Source organism: Somniosus microcephalus, chromosome 18 (assembly GCF_052327205.1).
Source record: "Somniosus microcephalus isolate GS21.2 chromosome 18, FLI_Smic_1.0, whole genome shotgun sequence".
In the NCBI taxonomy this organism is placed as follows: Eukaryota; Metazoa; Chordata; class Chondrichthyes; order Squaliformes; family Somniosidae; genus Somniosus; species Somniosus microcephalus.
Genome location: NC_141004.1, coordinates 18,884,168 through 18,904,816, shown reverse-complemented (window position 1 = coordinate 18,904,816; position 20,649 = coordinate 18,884,168). Strand labels below are relative to the sequence as shown.

The following is a 20,649-nucleotide window of genomic DNA, read 5'->3' as shown; positions in this document are numbered from 1 at the left end:
GGGCATGCAGTTCCTGATTTATCGTTCATTTGGCCAATCAGTGAATCAGCCCTATGGATAAATGTTTGATGGCTTTTACATCCATTTTTTTTTTACATTAGAACCAACTGGACAGCAATGCCCTGTGGGCGAAAACATGTCCCTGGCCTCCCCTACGGTCCATCGAGTAGGTGGGCAAAGCCACACGGCCAGGAAGATTCCAGCTCTGTGCCGAGTTATCTAAACTTAGCTGAGATGGCAGATGGGAACGACATAATTACATTCAGCCCCTCCGGGTCAGGGAAGGGAGAAATGATTACCCAATCAACCACCCCTTGCTGGCAATGTGCATGCACAAGCATCAAGTGAGGGCAGATTTGGGCTTAGCTGTGAGGCAACTTGAGGTCACATAGATTGCTGATGATGCGAAGGCTCACGCATGAATAATGGACTCAGTGGGATTCATTCCCCAGCAATGAGTCAACAGCTTCAGCAAAGAAGAGGAGACAACTGGAAGCAACAATAAATGTAACAAGAAACACATGTTCAATTTCTGGAAAAACTCTGTAACGGCTGACCAAATCTGGCTCCCAATATCCTTCTGTGATGCGAGAACTCCGACCTTGAGCTATTCGACAAAGAGGACTCGGATCAATCAATGTCCCTGTCCCCCTTCTTAGAAGCAGATGTCAACCAAAGCCAGGATTCCAGGCCGGGACCTATGCTTTGATCTGTGCCCAAGGGGCTTGGGACCACCCCTGAAAGATAAGCGTCAGGCGGCCATATTGCTCATACTTATGTTTGAACAAGCAGCGTTTCATTAATACAGTATTGAATAACAAAAGAGTTCCATTCTGGAATCCTTGAACGAATATTTCTTTATTGGTTCATAAAATTACCTTTCATTTCCCCAGTAGGTTGTTCTCTCAAGTTCAGTGGTAACTGTTGGTGTTGTAAGAGCTGTAAAAACAACAACAATCTAAGTATTTTGCCGAGGTAAAAGTTTATATCCTGCTTCATGCACATTGTGACAAATACTTTTTGCCATTGCTGAATTTTTAAATTTGTACTGCACTAGAAACAGCATTACACAGAGTTTTCCGTGAGCTAGACTATCCAATGCACAGAAAATACACATTATGTTATGGCAGATGAACGTCAATTAATATGCGTGGGGTGGTGGTCCCTGAAACAATGGTGGTATCACATGTTAATGCAGGCTGGTTCTGAGACATACAACAACAACCTGCATTTATATAGTGCCTTTAAAGTAGTAAAACACCCCACGGCGCCAGCTCTAGTTATCATAGATGGATCACGTGGAAGGATAAGCAGCCCTGCCAGTGTCAAAGATTGCAACATTCAATATTGATGAATGGCTCAGCTGTTTCTTAGAGCTTTTTGGGACGGGGACAAGGGGGGCGATTTTGCCATTGGGGGCGTGTTGGAGGCGGGACTGCTGCTTGTCGGGTTTCAGTCCCGCCTCCATCGAGTTGTGGCCAACCCACGCTATTTTCCCTTGATTGACCTGGTTAAGCCCACCCAGCGGGCTCAGCAGGCCAATTAAGGGGAAGTCGGTTACAGAGAACGTCAACGTATGATGTTTCATCTGTCAAAAAGTTTTGACAGATGAATTGTCATCGTTTGACAGCTCTGTGAAGCTTCAAACACTGACATTCTCTGTTGTTTGATGAGTTCTTGTATTTAAGACTCATCAAACCTCTTTTGTGAGCAGAAATTAGATGGTTGTTGCATTGGAGAATGCAGCAGCCGTATGTCATCTCTGCTGGTAAGATGCGAGACTCTCCGCATCCCCAACTGTTGCAGCCTGCAGGAAGAAACAAAGGTAAGTAAACATTTTCTACCACTTTCCACTCACCTCACATACTTACCTCTCCACACTTGCACCCATCACTTACCTTCACAGCGCACTTTTGCACCCCTCCGACCCCCGCAGACCCACTGCTTGCCTCGGTGACCCTGGCAGGGTTTCCCGACGTCGGGAAGCCTGCGCCTCTGTTGGAAAAATGGGGATAATCCTCTTAACTGCCTGTTAACTACCTGTTAACAGGCAGTTAAGTGGCTGTAATCCCTGTCTTGTTTTGCACACTTTGTACAAAAATAATAAATTGCAGGACAACGGAGTATTACAGTTTAAACTCTTTTATGAAGCATCAGGTCTGTGATCTCAATCATACAGCACAGTGGGGACCAGATGGAGTCAGGACCCCTTACAGATGCCTGCAGGCCAATGACAACTCAGCATGTGATCACATGTGAATATAATAGGTATTCCTTACAGGTGCCTGCGGGCCAATGATAATTCAATATGCAAATGTTACATCCCCTTTCTTTTAAAAGAAAAATGTTATGCATTACTTTTAAACCTTTCTTCTAAATAATGTTCTCGGTAGCATAAACATATAAGTAAACTCAGCATTTAACTAGCGCTGAAAACATCTCAACGTTTCAATAACGATGTACAGTTACTTTTTTAGGGCAGCGATCCGCCTACACCCTTTGACAGTTCACAAGTCAAGGATAACTCTAGGCTTGACCTCTCGTCCCGACCTTGTGTGGTATGGAACTGAGCATGCTCCTGAATCGGTCAAAAATTCAGGTTCCGGTTTAGGTTCAGGTAAGTATGATGTGTTTTGTGTATTGCTCTGTTCATCACACTCTGTTGAACTGATCCTCTCGTCGGAATGACGGTGTTGTTCCTTGGTGTTCAGGAGGTGCCTGCGACTGTGGTGGTACACCTGTCCTTCTGGGGTGCGGACGTGATACGATCTCTCAGTGTCAGCTGGCTGGATGACGACTGCTGGCTTCCAGTAGTCATGCTCCTGGATTCTGACGGATTCTCCATTGTGCAGCGGCGGCAGTAGCCTAGCTGACCTGTCATAGTATCTCTTTTGGTGTTGCTGTCTCTGTACACGTTTTGCATGCACTTGCTTGCAGCTGATGACCTCTGGCTGCAGCTGCTGGTTGGTGCTTGGAAGGATTGAGCGAAGTCTACGGCTCATCAACAGCTGTGCTGGTGACTTGAAGTTATCAACCGGAGTGTTGCGGTACTCAAGGAGACTGATGTAGGGGTCTCTTTTGTCTGCTTTGGCATTGTCCATGAGTGTTTTTGCAATCTGGACAGTTTTTTCAGCAAGGCCATTACTTTGAGGGTAATGTGGGCTTGATGTGACATGTGTGAAATCCCATGCCTTGGCAAACAACTCGAACTCTTTTGATTTGTATTGGGGGCCATTGTCTGAGACTAAAGTCTCTACAATGCCATGCCTGGCAAAGGCTGCCTTTAGCTTGTGGATCACAGCTGCAGATGTGGTGCTGTGAAGCTTGTCCAATTCAAAAAATCTGCTGTAGTAATCAACTGTCACTATGTAGTCCTCGTGGTTCCATGTGAACAGATCCGTTGCCGCGACCTGCCAGGGCCTGTCTGGGATACGGTGAGGTATCATGGGCTCTTTGACATTTGATGGGCAGCATTCTAGACAAATAGAACATTTTCTGACAATGCCCTCAATGTGCTTGCACATTCCGAGCCAAAACATAATGTCATGTGCTCTTTGTTTACATTTTTCCATGCCCATATGTCCAGCATGAATTTTTGTCAACATCTCTTCTCTGAGACTAGTAGGAATGATGATTTTCTCCCCTTTGAAGATGATTCCGTTGATTTGTGACAGTTCGTCTCTGTGGTTCCAGAATTCAGATATGCTCTGAGGGCATTTCCTCCTTTCCTCAGGCCATCCTTCATGTATGACTTTGCTCAGCAGTGTGAGTTGTGCATCTTTCTCTGTTCCTGCTAGGATCTCCTTCAGTTTTGAGTCACTCACAGGTAAGCTGTTGTACACCATGTGCACCTGCACATCCATGCCTTCACTGAGGCTGCTGTCCTGGTAGCTAAGAGACTTTCTGGAGAGCGTGTCTGCGACAGGAATGTCTTTGCCTGGACGGTGAATGATTGTGAAGTCGTACTTCTGTAGCTGAAGGATCATTCTCTGTAGCCTTGGTGGGGCTGCGGCTAGTGGTTTCCTCATGATTGACTCGAGGGGCTTGTGGTCGGATTCCACAATGACTTGTCGGCCATAGACATACTGGTGGAAACGCTTACATCCAAACAAAATTGCATATAGCTCTTTCTCGATTTGAGCATAGTTGATTTCACTGTCTGAGAGAGATCTGGAAGCGTAGCCGATGGGCTTTCCTTCTTGCAGTAATACTGCACCTAGTCCATACTTTGACGGTCCACTTGTAGTCTGAGCTCTTTGTTGGGGTCGAAGTAGGCAAGAACTGGCCCTGGTTCTCTGGTGATTAGGTCTTTCATTTTCTGAAATGCTGTGTCATGTTGCTTGTCCCACAGGAACTCATTGGATTGTTTGAGCAACTGATGCATAGGTGCGTTGATTTCGGAGTGGCTCGGGGCAAACTTGGCTAAGTAGTTAACCATGCCTAATACTGTCTCTAGCTCTGCGCGGTTCTTCGGCGGCTCCATCTTCTTGGTGGCGGAGATTTTCTCTGGATCCGGCTTAATGCCATCAGTTGAGAGGTGATGCCCGAAATAACTGATCTCGGTGGATCCGATTATGCTTTTCTCGGGGTTGAGCCGGATACCTTTCTCCCGTGATCTTTGTAGCATCGCACGGAGGTTCCTGTCATGTTCCTCTCTATTCCTGCCATAGATGAGGATGTCGTTTACGATTGCGACTACTCCATCGAGGCCTTCATAGGTTTCGTCGATCTTCTGCTGGAATTCATCCTGAGCTGAGATAAGACCAAATGGTAAACGCAGAAATCGGTAGCGTCCAAATGGTGTGTTGAACATTGTTAGCTTAGATGACTCTTCCGTGAGCTTGATAGTCCAGTATCCTGATCGTGCGTCCATTACACTGAAGTAACGTGCTCCCACTAGCTTGGGTGTGATGTCATCTAGCATTGGTAGAGGGTAGTGAGGGAGTTTGATAGCCTTGTTCAAATCTCTGGGGTTGAGACAGACTCTGAGCTTGCCTGTATGTGGTTTCTCAACCACTACTAACGCGTTGACCCACTCTGTCGGTTCTGTTTCCCGGACGATGATTTCTGTATTCTCCATGCCCTGCAGCTCCTCCTTCAGGCGACTACGTAGAGCAAGTGGTATCCTTCTCGGTGGGCAAACCACAGGGGTTGCTGCTGGGTCAAGGTGAATAGTGCATTCACCTGGGAATAGTCCGATTCCTTTGAAAACGTCAGCAAACTCCTCCATGACTGTTTGCTTCTCAACTGGTGCTGTCAATGATAGCACTAGCTTGACGAGGTCCATGTCTAAACATGCCTTTAGACCTAGCACTGGAGGTGCTCGAGTGTCAACAATGTAAAAGTCCAACATCATGTCACTTTCTTTGTACTTGCATTTCATCACGCATGTGCCTTTTACAATGAGCTGCTCACCCCCATAGCTGGTCAGTCTGTGTGAGGTGGGCTGTAGCTCACACTCATCCTTCAAGCTGTGATACTCACTCAGAGGAATTACATTAACCTGAGCTCCAGTGTCTAGTTTAAACCTAAGCTCTGTGCCCTGTTTTCCTATCTCAATATCGGCAAAGGCTTGCTCAGTCTCTGAAATCTGTTTTTTCTGTGACACAGAATCAATAAACAGTTCCTCTGCATTTGGCTCTCTATCTGGCATTTGGCTGTCACTCACTGTGTGCACTGCTTTTCAGAAAACAGCCCTGCAAACTTGAGCAAAGTGGTTCCGTTTACCACATTTAGCACATTGTCTTCCTTTGGCAGGGCATTGCTCCTTTTCCCCATGCCAGTTGATTCCACAATACCCACAGTGTTTGAAGCGTTTTATGTCTGTGTCGCTCATTTTTAGAACTCTCTCTGTTCTTTCTGTTCTGAAACACGCTCTCTGGGCGGTGTTCTTTGGTGTGTGTCTATTAACTGCGTGCACTGTCTGTTCACACGAGCTGTTCGTGGTGCCGGTTATGGTTTTCAACTGTGCTTGGGCTATCTTGTGCGATCTAGCTATGTCCATTGCTTTGTCCAGCGTTAGCCCGGGCCCAACATTCAAAAGTTTCTCGCTCACTTTAGCTGAATGTATTCCAAACACGATGTGGTCTCTGACCATCTCATCCTTATCTGCTGCATATTCACAGTCTTTTACCAATAGTTTTAACTCAGTCACGAACTGTTCAAACGACTCACTAGCTCCTTGTACTTTCTCCTGAAACTTGTACCTAGTGAATATCGTATTTGTCTTGGGCATCACATATGCTTCAAAATGGTCAAAATAATTTTTCAGTACCTTTGCTTCATCCGCGGTGAGAGACCATGTGTTAAAAATGTCTCTCCCTTTTTCTCCGATCCACAGGAGTAGGTAGCTGCATCTTTCTTCCTCCCCTTTGCTTTTCAATGGACCTGAGAACATTAACTCCACGTGTTGCTTGAACTTGCACCATTCTCTATGTAAGTTCAAAGATTCCCAATTCATTCGAGGTAAGGGAGCTCCACCGATGTCCATTTCAAATCCCTGTTCTGACACCATGTCTTGTTTTGCACACTTTGTACAAAAATAATAAATTGCAGGACAACGGAGTATTACAGTTTAAACTCTTTTATGAAGCATCAGGTCTGTGATCTCAATCATGCAGCACAGTGGGGACCAGATGGAGTCAGGACCCCTTACAGATGCCTGCAGGCCAATGACAACTCAGCATGTGATCACATGTGAATATAATAGGTATTCCTTACAGTAGCCTGCAGGCCAATGATAATTCAATATGCAAATGTTACAATCCCCTTCCCGCCTCCAGGAGACGGGACCCGGCGCGGGTCGGCTAACCGCCTCCCGGGAAGATGGCACAGAGGTGGGTTGGGGGGCAGGATGGGCACCCGCCCCCAGATTCTGCCATTTTCCCAGCAGTCCCGCCTCCAAACCCGCCTCCCCAGGGCTGGCAAGATCACGATCAAGAACATTGATTGGCTTGAGTCCTCTTTGACGAATAGTCTAGGGTCCAAATTCTCATATTACAGAACAATAATAGGAAGTCAGACACCCTTTTTACAGTTAATATAAATAGTTGCTCTACTCAAACTGTACATAATCTTGAAAATTATGAAGGGGTTTGATAGGGTAGGCGTAGAGAAAATGTTTCCACTTGTGGCCCATAAATACAAGATAGTCATGAATAAATCCAGTAACGTATTCAGGAGAAACTTCTTTACCCAGAGAGTGGTTCGAATGTAGTGAACAGCATAGATGCATTTAAGGGGAAGCGAGATTCTGTACATGAGGGAGAAAGGAATAGAAGGATATGCTGATAAGGTGAGATGAAGTAGGGTGGAAGGAGCCTTGTGTGGAGCACAACCACTGGCATAGACCAGTTGTGTCAAGTCTCCTGTTTCTGTGCTATATAATTCCATTACTGTGATTAATACTGAGATCAGGCCTGATTTCAAGCTGGACCTTCCAAAGTCTCTAGGGAAGGTAAGGTGCAAAGGTAAGTGATCCCAAAGGGGATCAATTGCCTCAAGATGCAGACCCTGGTTTCCCTGCTGGGAATGATTGAAAGTTTGTTCTTCTCTTTGGCCTGTTGAGGGCCTTGGGCTTCTTCAATCAGAGGTGCAAGGCGCCGCTCCAATTTTTCACTGGTAATTGAAGGCGGGCACCTCCGTTTTGACTCTACCGGTGCAGGCTGCCTGCCCCAAATATTATCCCTGGGACTTGGGACAGGATCATCACCCTGGAGAGGCACAAGTCAGGAGTGTGACGGAATACGCTCTACTTACCTGGATGAGTGCAGCTCCAACAAAACTCAAGAAGCTCAACACCATCCAGGGCAAAGCAGCCCGTTTGATTGGCACCCCATCCACCACCTTAAGCATTCACTCCCTCCACCACCGGCACACCGTGGCTGCAGTGTGTACCATCTACAAGATGCACTGCAGTAACTCGCCAAGGTTTCTTCGGCAGCACCTCCCAAACCAGCGACCTCTTCCACCTAGAAGGACAAGGGCAGCAGGCGCATGGGAACACCACCACCTCCAAGTTCCCCTCCAAGTCACACACCACCCTGACTTCGGAGTATATCGGCCGATCCTTCATTGTCGCTGGGTCAAAATCCTGCAACTCCCTCCCTAACAGCATTGTGGGAGTACCTTCACCACACGGGCTGCAGCAGTTCAAGAAGGCGGCTCACCACCACCTTCTCAAGGGCGATTAGTGATGGGCAATAAATGCTGGCCTTGCCAGCGACGCCCACATCCCATAAATGAACAAAAAAATAGATTGAAATCCCACCCTGCTGCCTTTCTGGCACGGGAGCACGAATCCAGCAATATTGGGCCCTAAATATGATACAGGCGCATTACAAAAATTCATATTGAATTACATTTAGTACAAACTAACCCCAGCAGTGAACATTGCGCCATTTCTAAATAATTTTGAAATCGAGGAGTTGAGGAATTGAGCTTGACCAAAAGTGGCAAGTAAGCCTGTTCCAGAAATAAGGTCAGCTGCCAATTTGTTTACCATAGCAGAGAAGTCTCTTCTAATTACAGAAAGGCAAGCATTTTATTTTTTGATGAAGTACGTATGTCAGCACTGGGGAAGTGAAGCACTTCTCCTCTTGCGGAACATGCCCGTGTCAAGCACTCCCAAATCAATATATAGAAACATAGACATAGAAACATAGAAGATAGGAGCAGGAGTAGGCCATTCGGCCCTTCGAGCCTGCTCCGCCATTCAACGAGATCATGGCTGATCATCCAAACCCTAGCACCCGGTCCCTACACCGACAGCCATCCCACCCAAGCCCTATCCCCGTAACCCCGTAACCCCACGTATTTAATCCCCCTAACACTAAGGGTCAATTTTTATCATGGCCAATCAACCTAACCCGCACATCTTTGGACTGTGGGAGGAAACCGGAGCACCCGGAGGAAACCCACGCAAACACGGGGAGAATGTGCAAACAAAAAGGTAAATCGTGCTTGACTAATCTACTGGAATTTTTTGAGGATGTAACTGGGAAAATAGATAAGGGAGAACCAGTAGATGTGGTGTATTTGGACTTTCAAAAGGCTTTCGATAAGGTCCCGCATAAGAGATTAGCGTGTAAAGTTAAGGCACATGGGATTGGGGGCAAGGTATTGACTTGGATAGAGAGCTGGTTGGCGGACAGAAAGCAGAGAGTAGGAATTAACGGGTCTTTTTCCGAGTGGCAGGCAGTGACTAGTGGGGTACCGCAGGGATCGGTCCTTGGACACCAGCTATTCACAATATACATTAATGATCTAGATAAGGGAACTGGATGTAATATCTCCAAGTCTCCAAGTTTGCAGATGACACAAAGCTGGGTGGGCATGTGTGCTGCGAGGAGGATACCGAGAAACTCCAGGATGATTTGGACAGGTTGGGTGATTGGGCAGAAGCGTGGCAGATGCAATATAACGTGGATAAATGCGAGGTTATCCACTTTGGTGTCAAAAACAGAAAGGCAGACTATTATCTGAATGGCAATAGATTGGGAGAAGGGGAAGTGCAACGAGACCTGGGTGTCCTTGTGCATCAGTCGCTAAAGGTAAGCATGCAGGTGCAGCAGGCGGTGAAGAAGGCAAATGGTATGTTGGCCTTCATAGCGAAAGGGTTTGAGTACAGGAGCAAGGATGTCCTGCTGCAGTTGTACAGGGCCTTGGTGAGACCACACCTTGAGTACTGTGTGCAGTTTTGGTCGCCTTATCTGAGGAAGGATGTTCTTGCCATGGAAGGAGTTCAGCGAAGATTCACAAGGCTGATCCCTGGGATGGCAGGAATGACGTATGAGGAGAGATTGGGTTGATTGGGCTTATACTCGCTGGAGTTTAGAAGAATGAGAGGGGATCTCATCGAAACTTATAAAATTCTGACAGGTCTGGACAAACTAGATGCAGGTAGAATGTTCCCGATGGTCGGAGAGTCCAGAACCAGGGGTCATAGTCTAAGGATAAAGGGTAAGCCATTTAGGACAGAGATGAGGAAGAATTTCTTCACCCAGAGAGTGGTGAACCTGTGGAATTCTCTACCACAGAAGGCGTTTGAGGCCGTGGCCTAGAAATTGGCCTGAGGCGCCCAAGTGGTGCAAAGTTTGCCTGGGCGCTGGAATTTGCGCCGCGATCACCGCATTAGCGATCGCCGCAAATTCAGTTGAAGTGCCCCAAGAGGGAGACGGGGCACGGCTCGAGGCACTCCGCGTCCCTCTTAGGGCGCTGAAAGTGAATTTCGCAGTGCTACGTGCCGCAGCGCCACACGCTGCGGCACGGCACGCTGCGGTACTGCAGGCCTTCCTCCCACTGTTAAGGGGGAGGGGCCTACAGCAGCGCGAGCCCCAATCGCGAGTGCCGGCAAGAGAGCCCGGCACCAAGGAGAAGTGCCGGGCTCTCGGGAAACAGCCGGCAATGCCGCGGGGGGGGAGGGGGGGGGACCAGGAGGCCGGGGACGGAGGTGCTGGCAGGCAGCCGCCAAAAAAGCGGCCGCCCCGCACCTCCACCTTAACTTGCGCCACTGCCGGCGCAGCAAAGCCCCGTGAACCGGGCGCGGGTAGCGAACGGCGCTACAGCGGCGTTCGCTACCAAATATCGCGATCGGGGCGCGAATGGGGCGCTGTGCACACCGATGACGTCATCGGTGGTGGCGCAGCGCAAAAGGCTAACGCCACCATTAGCGCCCCTGCTGAATATCGCGGGAGGCGCAGCCAGTGGCGCTACAGCCACTGACTGCCTCTTTAGGCGCTAACAGGTGGCGCTACTCACCCAATTTCTCCCCCCAAGTCTTTAAATATATTCAAGAAGGAGTTGGATATATTTCTTAGAGCTAAAGGTATCGAGGGATATGGGGAGAAGGCAGGGACAGGGTACTGAGTTTGGATGATCAGCCATGATCTCATCGAATGGCGGAGCAGGCTCGAGGGGCCGAATGGCCTACTCCTGCTCCTATCTTCTATGTTTCTATGTTTCTATACAGAGTAAGGCGACTTCAGATCTGTCCCAACAGGATGTCTGAACACCGGCCTTAAAAAAATATCGCTCTGGTGAAATGGGACACAAGTTTTACACATCCGCCTTTCTTATAACCTTTGAGTGCTACTCTACAGAGAGTTTTATTGTTACGATTTTCATCGCTGCACCATTGGCGGCCATGCCTTCAGCTGCCTGGGCCCTAAGCTCTAAAATTCCCTCCCTAAACCTCTCCGCCTTGCTCTCCTCCTTTAAGACTCTCCTTAAAACCTACCTCTTTGACCAAGCTTTTGGTCACTTTTCCTAATATCTCCTTAAGTGGCTTGGTGCCAACTTTTGCCTGATAGCGCTCTTGTGATTCGCCGTGGGACATTTAATTACATTTAAGGCACTATATAAATGCAAGGTGTTGTTGCTGTTATTGTACTGAGCATACTGGGAACTTAAATTAAGCAAACATTGTGTCTTTATTTTTTGAAAAAGGGACGAGTCTTATCAAGGCTGGCTAGCCTAAAATCAATAACAACTAATATCATGAAAACTATTCTAAGGAGATGGTTAGAGGCAGTGTGGAGAAGTAATTTTAAAAGCAAATACAATTATGGGATGCATTGCCAGAACGGTGGAATGCCATGCTACAGAGGTCATGCTGAGGCCTTCTCATGCATTCACTCTCAGGTTCCCCCATCTGCTCACTATACAGTCCAGTGCATTGGCAGAAGTGCGTGTGTGTGGACATCCCAAATCCCATCGGTGGGGCCAATGCTCAGGGTGAACATCCAGGCATGTTGCAGCGCAATAGAAGCACGCACTATAGGTTTTTCTATAGGTCGAAGATCCGCCACGGTCTTATTGAATGGCAGAGCAGACTAGAAGGGGTGAATGGCCGACTCCTGCTCCTATTTCTTACATAGGATTCCATAGGATTATTTTTTTACTCGCTTTTATGGGATGTGAGTGTCGCTGGCAGGACCAGCATTTATTGCCCATCCCTAATTGCCCTGGAGAAGGTGGTGGTGAGCCGCCTTCTTGAACCGCTGCAGTCCGTGTGGTGAAGGTGCACCCACAGTGCTGTTAGGGAGGGAGCTCCAGGATTTTGACCCAGCGACGATGAAGGATCGGCGATGTATTTCCAAGTCAGGATGGTGTAGAGGGGAACAGAAACAGGCCATTCGGCCCAACCAGTCCATTCCGGCATTTATGCTCCACTCGAGCCTCCTCCCGTCTTTCCTCATTTAAATCTATCAGTGTAACCCTCTATTCCCTTCTCCCTCATAGGCTTGCCTAGCTTCGACTTAAATGCATGTACTTATGTTCATTTAAGTGAGGAAGCAAAATCTTCGAGTGGCACCATGCCACACCGAGAGGGCACGGCCCGAAGGCTTGCGATTAGTAGTCCCACTCGAGTACTTGTTCCATTAGAAATTACATTATGGGGCCCAGAACCGCACCTATACCTGCTCTCAGCAGACATGGAGGTGTATCGCATGGGATTCCTGGGCAAAGCTTGGTTATGCGTTCCAGACGCACCTCGCCAAGCTGCTGGGGAGATGTAAGGCCATGGGTGGGTGGGGGGGGGTAGTGGGAGGTGGAAGAAATGCCTGGTCCACTGGGCCGAATTTGGTATTTCTCTGTGAATGGGGCAGAAATCCGATAGATTCATTTTCTACCCCCCCCACCGAAAAAAAATTCCAGCACCTCCACCTGTACTGGATGGAACACGTGGAATCTCCACTCTATAAAAAGTTCTTAACCTACTAACAGATCGCACAAGTTACAATGGGCCAGTCAAAAAAATTGCCTTTTCTTCATGCGCATTGCAATAGTCCCTCGCATCAGAACATTCAACACTTTATTTTTAAGTATACAGGAGCTACTCATTAGGAAGAAATTAATGTTTATCTTACGTTCAGACACGTTCAGTTGTACCGGAATCATTTTGTCGTAGCCAGTGGCTGTTATACCGCACCAGTACCATCCCGCATCCTCCTTGGATAGTTCGGTCATGGTTACGGCAAAAACCCCACTGGTCTGGTTATCCATAACAATAATCCTTCTGCCACCGCTTGCATATTGTTTTTGTGTTCCGGCAATCACACTGCACGATTTCCTCTTCGACCCCTTGCACAAGTACTTCTCGTGGTAATTGTTATATGGTACATGATAATGACACTTTATGGTGACCGCTCCTCCTAGAATCCCGTACACCTGTCTTGCCCCAGTTAATCCAACTGCAGGCATAAGAGGACAATATATAATTGCTTAAAGTCATGCAGAGCACATGCTGGTAATACACAGTGACAGCGATAAGAACATAACATAAGAACATAAGAAATAGGAGCAGGAGTAGGCCAATCGGCCCCTCGAGCCTGCTCCGCCATTCAATAAGATCATGGCTGATCTGATCCTAACCGCCAATCTACTATCACAGAACCATCTCCTGAATCTAACAGAATTAGACACACAAAATAGGAGCAGGATCAGGCTACACGGCCCCTGGGCCCGCTCCGCTACCCACAGGGCCATGACCGATCTGAACCTAGACTCATGTCCAAATTCCTGACCGCTCCCCATAACCCTTTATTCCCTTTACTTCTAGGAAACTGTCTATTTCTGTTTTAAATTTATTTAATGATGTAGCTTCTACAGCTTTTTGGGGCAGCATATTCCATGGACCTACCACCCTCTGAGTGAAGTAGTTCCTCCTCATCTCAGTTTTGAAAGAGCAGCCCCTTATTCTAAGCCTATGCCCCCTAGTTCTAGTTTCACCCACCATCGGAAACATCCTCCCCGCATCCACCCGATCCAGCCCTTTCACAATCTTATATGTTTCAATAAGATCGCCTCTCATTCTTCTGAACTCCAATGAGTAGAGTCCCAATCTACTCAACCTCTCCTCATATGTCCATCCCCTCATCCCCGGGATTAACCGAGTGAACCTTCTTTGTACTGACTCGAGAGCAAGTATGTCTTTTCTTAAGTATGGACACCAAAACTGTATGCAGTATTCCAGGTGCGGTCTCACCAATACCTTGTACAACTGAAGCAATACCTCCCTATTTTTATATTCTATCCCCCTAGCAATGAAAGCCAACATTCCATTGGCCTTCTTAATCACTTGCTGCACCTGCATACTAACCTTTTGAGTTTCGTGCACCAGGACCCCCAGATCCCTTTGTACTTCAGTACTTTCAAGTTTCTTGCCATTAAGATAATAACTTGCTCTATGATTTTTCCTGCCAAAGTGCATAACCTCACACTTTCCAGTATTGTATTCCATCTGCCAAATCTCTGCCCACTTACTTAGCCTGTCTATGTCCCCTTGCAGGTTTTTTATATCCTCCTCACTCACTACTTTCCCTCCCATCTTAGTATCATCTGCAAACTTTGATATGTTACACTCGGTCCCTTCCTCCAAATCGTTAATATAGATTGTAAAGAGTTGGGGACCCAGCACTGACCCCTGCGGAACACCACTAATTACTGATTGCCAGTCTGAGAATGAACCATTTATCCCAACTCTCTGCCTTCTGTTAGGTAGCCAATCCTCTATCCATGCCAGAATATTACCCCCAATCCCGTGATTTTTTATCTTAAGCAATAATCTTTTGTGTGGCACCTTGTCAAATGCCTTTTGGAAGTCTAAATACACTACGTCCACTGGCTCCCCTTTATCCACCCTATATGTTACTTCCTCAAAGAACTCCAGCAAATTTGTCAAACATGACTTCCCCTTCATAAAACCATGCTGACTTTGTCCTATTAAATTACAGAATCGTGGTATTTCATGGCACGGAGGGGGCCCGTTCAGCCCATCACGTCTGTGCTGGCTCTCTGAGAGAGCTGTCCACTTACTCCAATCCCTTTGACTTTAAAAAGAGCAAAACGTCCATAGACTTTTAAAATGCTCTTTTTCAAAGGATGCACAGATCCTTCTTGCCTTACCAGTCAAACAGATCCCTGAAAGATCTTATGAAGTGACGGGGACAGAGAATTCATTTATTTTTTGCCAAACAATTCACCTTGGTCGGGTGGACAGTTTTAGGACTAATTCTATGTTCAACTTCAGCTTTGAACACTAAAGCATCTTCTAGCAGTCCTGCCATTTCAGATATAAAACCTAAAAATTCACCAAGAAATCGGCACATATAACTGACAAGTGTTTGGGAAAAAAGAAGGGAGGTTTTGTATGATTAAAAAAAGTGCAGTTCACAAAGTGTCAGGATTAAGCTGAAAATCGGGTACACATATTTCCTTGTAACTTTCCTAATGGTGATAAGTAGAACCTGATGTATTATTTCTGTTTTAATTCCTATTCCAGAGCTCTATACCTTTGTGCATAACCTTTCATACACGTCAAACATCAGTGTGGTGAACTGTGCCACCTTGTCAGCCCTTCACAAGGAGAATCAGCTTCCTCACTGGGATTGGAGGTTGTCCATATGAACCTGTCAGTCACAAGGGACGACGGCAGACTGGTAGAGCCAATCAGATGAGTTGGTGAGAGAACTGATGGCTGATGGAATCTTTCTTGGTTGTGCGAACATTTCACCAGGAAAGTGCGGCCCCAGACACCCCTTTTAAAAATACACCACCAATTCTATGCCTTCAGCATTTGGACTTCCCTTTCAAGCTTTCATGTGCTTATGTTCCACTAATATAAGTGAAGGACAGATGGATGCACCAACTGCTTCAGTTACAATGTCTTGTAACTATGGGGGTAGCTTTTCGTCTTCACCACCTGGGTGGTGATCTGACGGAGCAGATCGCCTGCCTCTTACTGTGGAATGAAAATCTGTCCGAGATTGTTCTCATCTTGAACATCTCTTTTAACTCCACTCACTTCCTCCGGATAAAAAGGGTTTCTATGGGGACCTGCATGGGTCCCAGCTCGGCCTGTCATTTTGAACGATATGTAGAATATGGTTTGTAGCAATTCTCCTCAGATCCCCCCTCCCCCGGACCTATTCTGCTGTGACATTGGTGTTGCTTCCTGCTCTCACTCTGATCTTGAGAATTTGATGAACTATGGCTCCAATTTCCACCATCCCTCACCTTCACTTGATTCTTCTCTGATTGTTTCCTTCTCCCTGTCTCTGTCTGTCTCTCGGTTGATGGGCTTTCCATAGACTCCAGCAGCAACCTGGAATATGTTACTTCCCACTCCATCTCCTGTAAGGGCTCCATCCCTTTTTCCAGGTTTCTCCAACCCTAGCACATCTGCTCTGATGACTCCACCTTCTGTGCTAGAGCAGAAACGCCCTTCTACCTCAGTTGAAGCGTCCCCTCAACAGGGGTTGGCAAGACTCTTGGTTGTGTCCATCGGATTTCCTGTGCCTCTCCTCTCACCCTTCCCACTTCTCTTGCAGCAATAACAGGGTCCCCTGGTTATCTTTCAGTTTTCAGTTCTGAAGAAGGTTCAACTCAAAACATTCTTCTTTGTCCAGATACTGACCTGTGCATATATAATTACTGTTTTTATTTCAGATTTCTTTTTTTCGTTTGTGGGATGTATATTGCCCATCCCTAATTGCCCTTGAGAAGGTGGTGGTGAGCCGCCTTCTTGAACTGCTGCAGTCCGTGTGGTGAAGGTACTCCCACAGTGCTGTTCAGGAGGGAGTTCCAGGATTTTGACCCAGCGACGATGAAGGATCGGTGATATAGTTCTAAGTCAGGATGGTGTGTGACTTGGAGGGGAACTTGGAGGTGGCGGTATTCCCATGCGCCTGCTGCCCTTGACCTTCTAGGTGGAAGAGTTTGTGGGTTTGGGAGGTGCTGCCGAAGAAGCCTTGGCGAGTTCCTGCAGTGCACCTTGTAGATGGTACACACTGCAGCCAAGGTACACCAGTGATGGAGGGAGTGAATGTTTAAGGTGGTGAAATGGGTGCCAATCAAGCGGGCTACTTTGTCCTGGATGGTGTTGAGCTTCTTGAGTATTGTTGGAGCTGCACTCATCCAGGCAAGTGGAGAGCATTCCATCACACTCACTTGTGCCTTGTAGATGGTGGAAAGGCTCTGGGGAGTCAGAAGGTGAAACACTCACCACAGAATACCTAGCCTCTGACCTGTTCTTGTTGTCACAATATTTATGTGGCTGGTCCAGTTATGTTTCTGGTCAATGGTGACTCCCAGGATGTTGATGGTGGGGGATTCGGCGATGGTAATGCCATTGAATGTCAAGTGGCGGTGGTTAGACTCTCGCTTGTTGGAGATTGTCATTGCCTGGCACTTCTGGCGCGAATGTTACCTGCCACTTATCAGCCCAAGCCTGAACGTCATCTAGGTCTTTGCTGCATGCAGGCATGGACTGCTTCATTATCTGAGGAGTTGTGAATGGCTCTGAACAATGTGCAGTCATCAGCGAACATCCCCATTCCTGACCTTATGTTGGAGGGAAGGTCATTGATGAAGCAGCTGAAGATGGTTGGGCCGAGGGCACTAGGAACTCCTGCAGCGATGTCCTGGGGCTGTGATGATTGACCTTCAGCCACCATTACCATCTTCCTTTATGCTAGGTATGACTCCAGCCCGTGGAGCATTTTCCCCCCGATTCCCATTGACTTCAGTTTTACTAGGGCTTCTTGATGCCACACTCGGTCAAATGCTGCCTTGATGTCAAGGGCAGTCACTCTCACCTCACCTCTGGAATTCAGCTCCTTTGTCCATGTTTGGACCAAGGCTGTAATGAGGTCGGGAGCTGAGTGGTCCTGGCGGAACCCAAACTGGGCAACAGTGAGCAGGTTATTGGTGAGTAAGTGCCGTGTGATAGCACTGTCGATGACACCTTGTTGATGATTTCCAGCATGTTTCTTTCTTTTCAGTGTCAGCTGTGGCTCAGTGGTTAGCACCATTTGCTCTGAGTCGGAAGGATTATGGGTTCAAGTCCCACTCCAGGGACTTCAGCACGTTAAGCTAGGCTGACACTCCCAGTGGAGTGCTGCACTGTTGGAGGTGGCGTCTTTCAGATAAGACATTAAAATTAGGCCCCGTCTGCCCTCTCAGGTGGATGTAAAAGATCCCATGGCACTATTTCGAAGAAGAGCAGGGGAATTATCCCCGATGTCCCGGCCAATATTTATCCCTCAATCAACATCACTATAACTTTGCTGTTTGTGGGAGCTTGCTGTGCGCAAATTGGCTGCTGCTTTTCCTATATTACAACAGTGACTACACTTCAAAAGCACTTATTTGGCTGTAAAGCGCTTTGGGACGTCTGGTGGTCATGAAAGGTGCTATATAAATGCAAGTCTTTCTTTTCATTTAAGACTATTTTAATGTAATTCTTCTGCATTATCAGTCAGTCAAATGTATAGTTTGTTTATTGTTCCTGATTATATATTTTAAGTCTGAGAATCCTTTTTAAACCTCTGATTAAGACCAAGAATGTTTAAACAGATAACAGCCACAAGGAACAGATCATTTATCGGCAGGCTTATACTGTACTTGAAGTAAAAGGTGATTAATTACTTAACTTACCTTCAAGAACATTCAATTTGACAGGAGCCATTTCATCATTGCCCAGCATTGCTATCCCACACCAATACCATCCTGCATCTTCGAGTGATAATTGTTTCATTGTTACAGAGAATATCCCACTGGTTTGGTTGTCCACAATGAACGGTTTGTTGAATCTGTCCTGCTGCATTCTTTGAGTGCCAGCAATCACGGTGCATGAATATCTCCGTGGTCCTTTACACCAGTACTTCTCAGAATTGCTGTTGCTTGGTGTGTTATATCGACAATGGACAGTGATGGATTCTCCTAATGTTCCAGTCACCTCTCCATGTCCTATTATTCCATGTGAACCTGTTAGAACAGAGAGCAATGAGTTGTGTCGTGACCATGTAGTTGAAGAAAGCATGGATGAGGGAAAAGCCACTCAATCTAGCGAGCTTGATTCTTCCATTGACCATGTATAATCTGGACTATCATGGACAACTGAGTGATACCAAGAGCACTGCTTGCCAAGTCCCTTATAATGATCATAAATCAGCACAGTGCAAATCCCCTGAAAGGCTTTACTGAAAAGTTAGTGACACGAGTTTCATTTGTAACTGGTCAATTTTTCTAGATGTCTGTATGGATTTGTGTTCCACTTTAGTGTTCCGCACTAAGCCTTCCTCCAATCTTATTACTATGGTTACATTCAGTCAGAAGCCCTCCTCCCATCCACATGAAGAATTGGAAGTTATACCTAAAAGGAAAGATTGAACAGGCTGGGGCACTTTTCTCTAGAAAAGGGAAGGCTGAAGGGTGAGCTGATCGAGGTCTTCAGGATTATGAAAGGGTTCGATAGGGTAGACGTAGGGAAGATGTTTCCACTTGCGGACGAGACCAGAACTAGGGGCCATAAATATAAGTTAGTCATTAATAAATCTAATAAGGAATTCTGGAGAAACTTCATTACCCAGAGAGTGGTCAGAATGTGGAACATCTACCACAAGGAGTAGTTGAGGCAAGCACTGAGTGCGAGTCATCAAAGAGTGCTGTGAGTTTGGGTAAGTGTGAGAGTTCTTTAATTGTTATTTCTCTTTAAATCATTCTTGATAAGATTACTTAAGCAGTTTAAGTAAAGGGGAAAAGTTAAATATTTGGGATTCTGTTGGTTTAAGAAGAGTAAAACAAGGTTACACTGCAGTAGGAGTAAATTGGCACAGCAGGCAGTGGAAACCAGTTTTCTAACCAATCAGCAGGGGTGACTCATTTGGCTGTAAACAAACAAACAGTATAAAAAGACCAGTCCTAGTGCGAGCAAACACTGAGTGCGAGTCATCAAAGAGTGCTGTGAGTTTGGGTAAGTGTGAGTTAGGTGCTCTTTTCAAACTTTAACTCTGTGGGTTGTAGTTAATAAGGCCTTTCTGGTGCAGAGTGACTGTTGGTAAACCATTTAACTGGTGTAACTGATTTAATTTAAATCCAATTAATTAAAGGGGATACTAGCATCTAAAATCGGGCAGAGGGTGTCCATAACTAACAATAAAAAATTTAATTAATTACATAGAATGGAGCAGGTGATGTGTTACTGTTGCAAGATGTGGGAGCCGGTGAACCCCATTGAGGCTCATGGTGATTACGCCTGTGACAAGTGTCTGCTGCTACAGGAACTCCAGCTTAGTGTTGATGAGCTGGAGTCTGAGCTTCAGACACTGCGACACATCAGGGAAGGGGAGAAGTACCTGGACTCTGTGTATCAGGAGGTGGTCATACCTATGAAGTTAATTAATTCAGATGTAGCCCATGGTCAGGAACAGGATGGTGTGACTACGAGTGAGGCAGGTACGGGGATCCAGGAGGTAGAGCTGGAGGAGCCGCAGCCCTTGCTCTTGTCCAACAGGTTTGAGGTTCTTACTCCCTGTGGGGACGGGAGCAGGGACTGCAGGGGGGATGAGCAACCTGGCCACAGCACCGTGGAATGGGGGGCCATTCAAGAGGGGGGAGTAAATAGAAATGTTGTAGTGGTAGGGGATAGTATTATTAGGGGGACAGATAGAGTTCTCTGCAGCCGAGAGCGAGAGTCCCGAAGGCTGTGTTGCCTACCCGGTGCCAGGGTTAAGGACATCTCCTCTCGGCTGGAAAGAAACTTGCAGTGGGAGGGGGTGGATCCAGTTGTCGTGGTCCATGTTGGTACAAATGACGTAGATAGGATTAGGAAGCCGGTTCTGTTAAAGGAGTATGAGCAGCTAGGGG

General features: G+C 46.8%; 1 protein-coding gene across 4 annotated transcripts in view; it reads right to left on the bottom strand.

Annotated features, from left to right (window-relative positions):
* The window catches only part of LOC147105074 (polymeric immunoglobulin receptor-like), an 80,771-nt gene that overhangs the window by 33,112 nt on the left and 27,010 nt on the right, over positions 1-20,649 (bottom strand). For 2 of the 4 annotated variants that reach the window (XM_086011137.1, XM_086011136.1), the window contains exons 3-5: positions 18,439-18,768; positions 12,870-13,193; positions 879-939 (exon numbers count right to left, since the gene is read on the bottom strand). In XM_086011137.1, the coding sequence (XP_085867263.1) occupies positions 879-939; positions 12,870-13,193; positions 18,439-18,768 (715 nt within the window). The remainder of the gene's footprint in view (positions 1-878; positions 940-12,869; positions 13,194-18,438; positions 18,769-20,649) is intronic. The other 2 variants (XM_086011138.1, XM_086011139.1) reach the window with 2 other exon arrangements.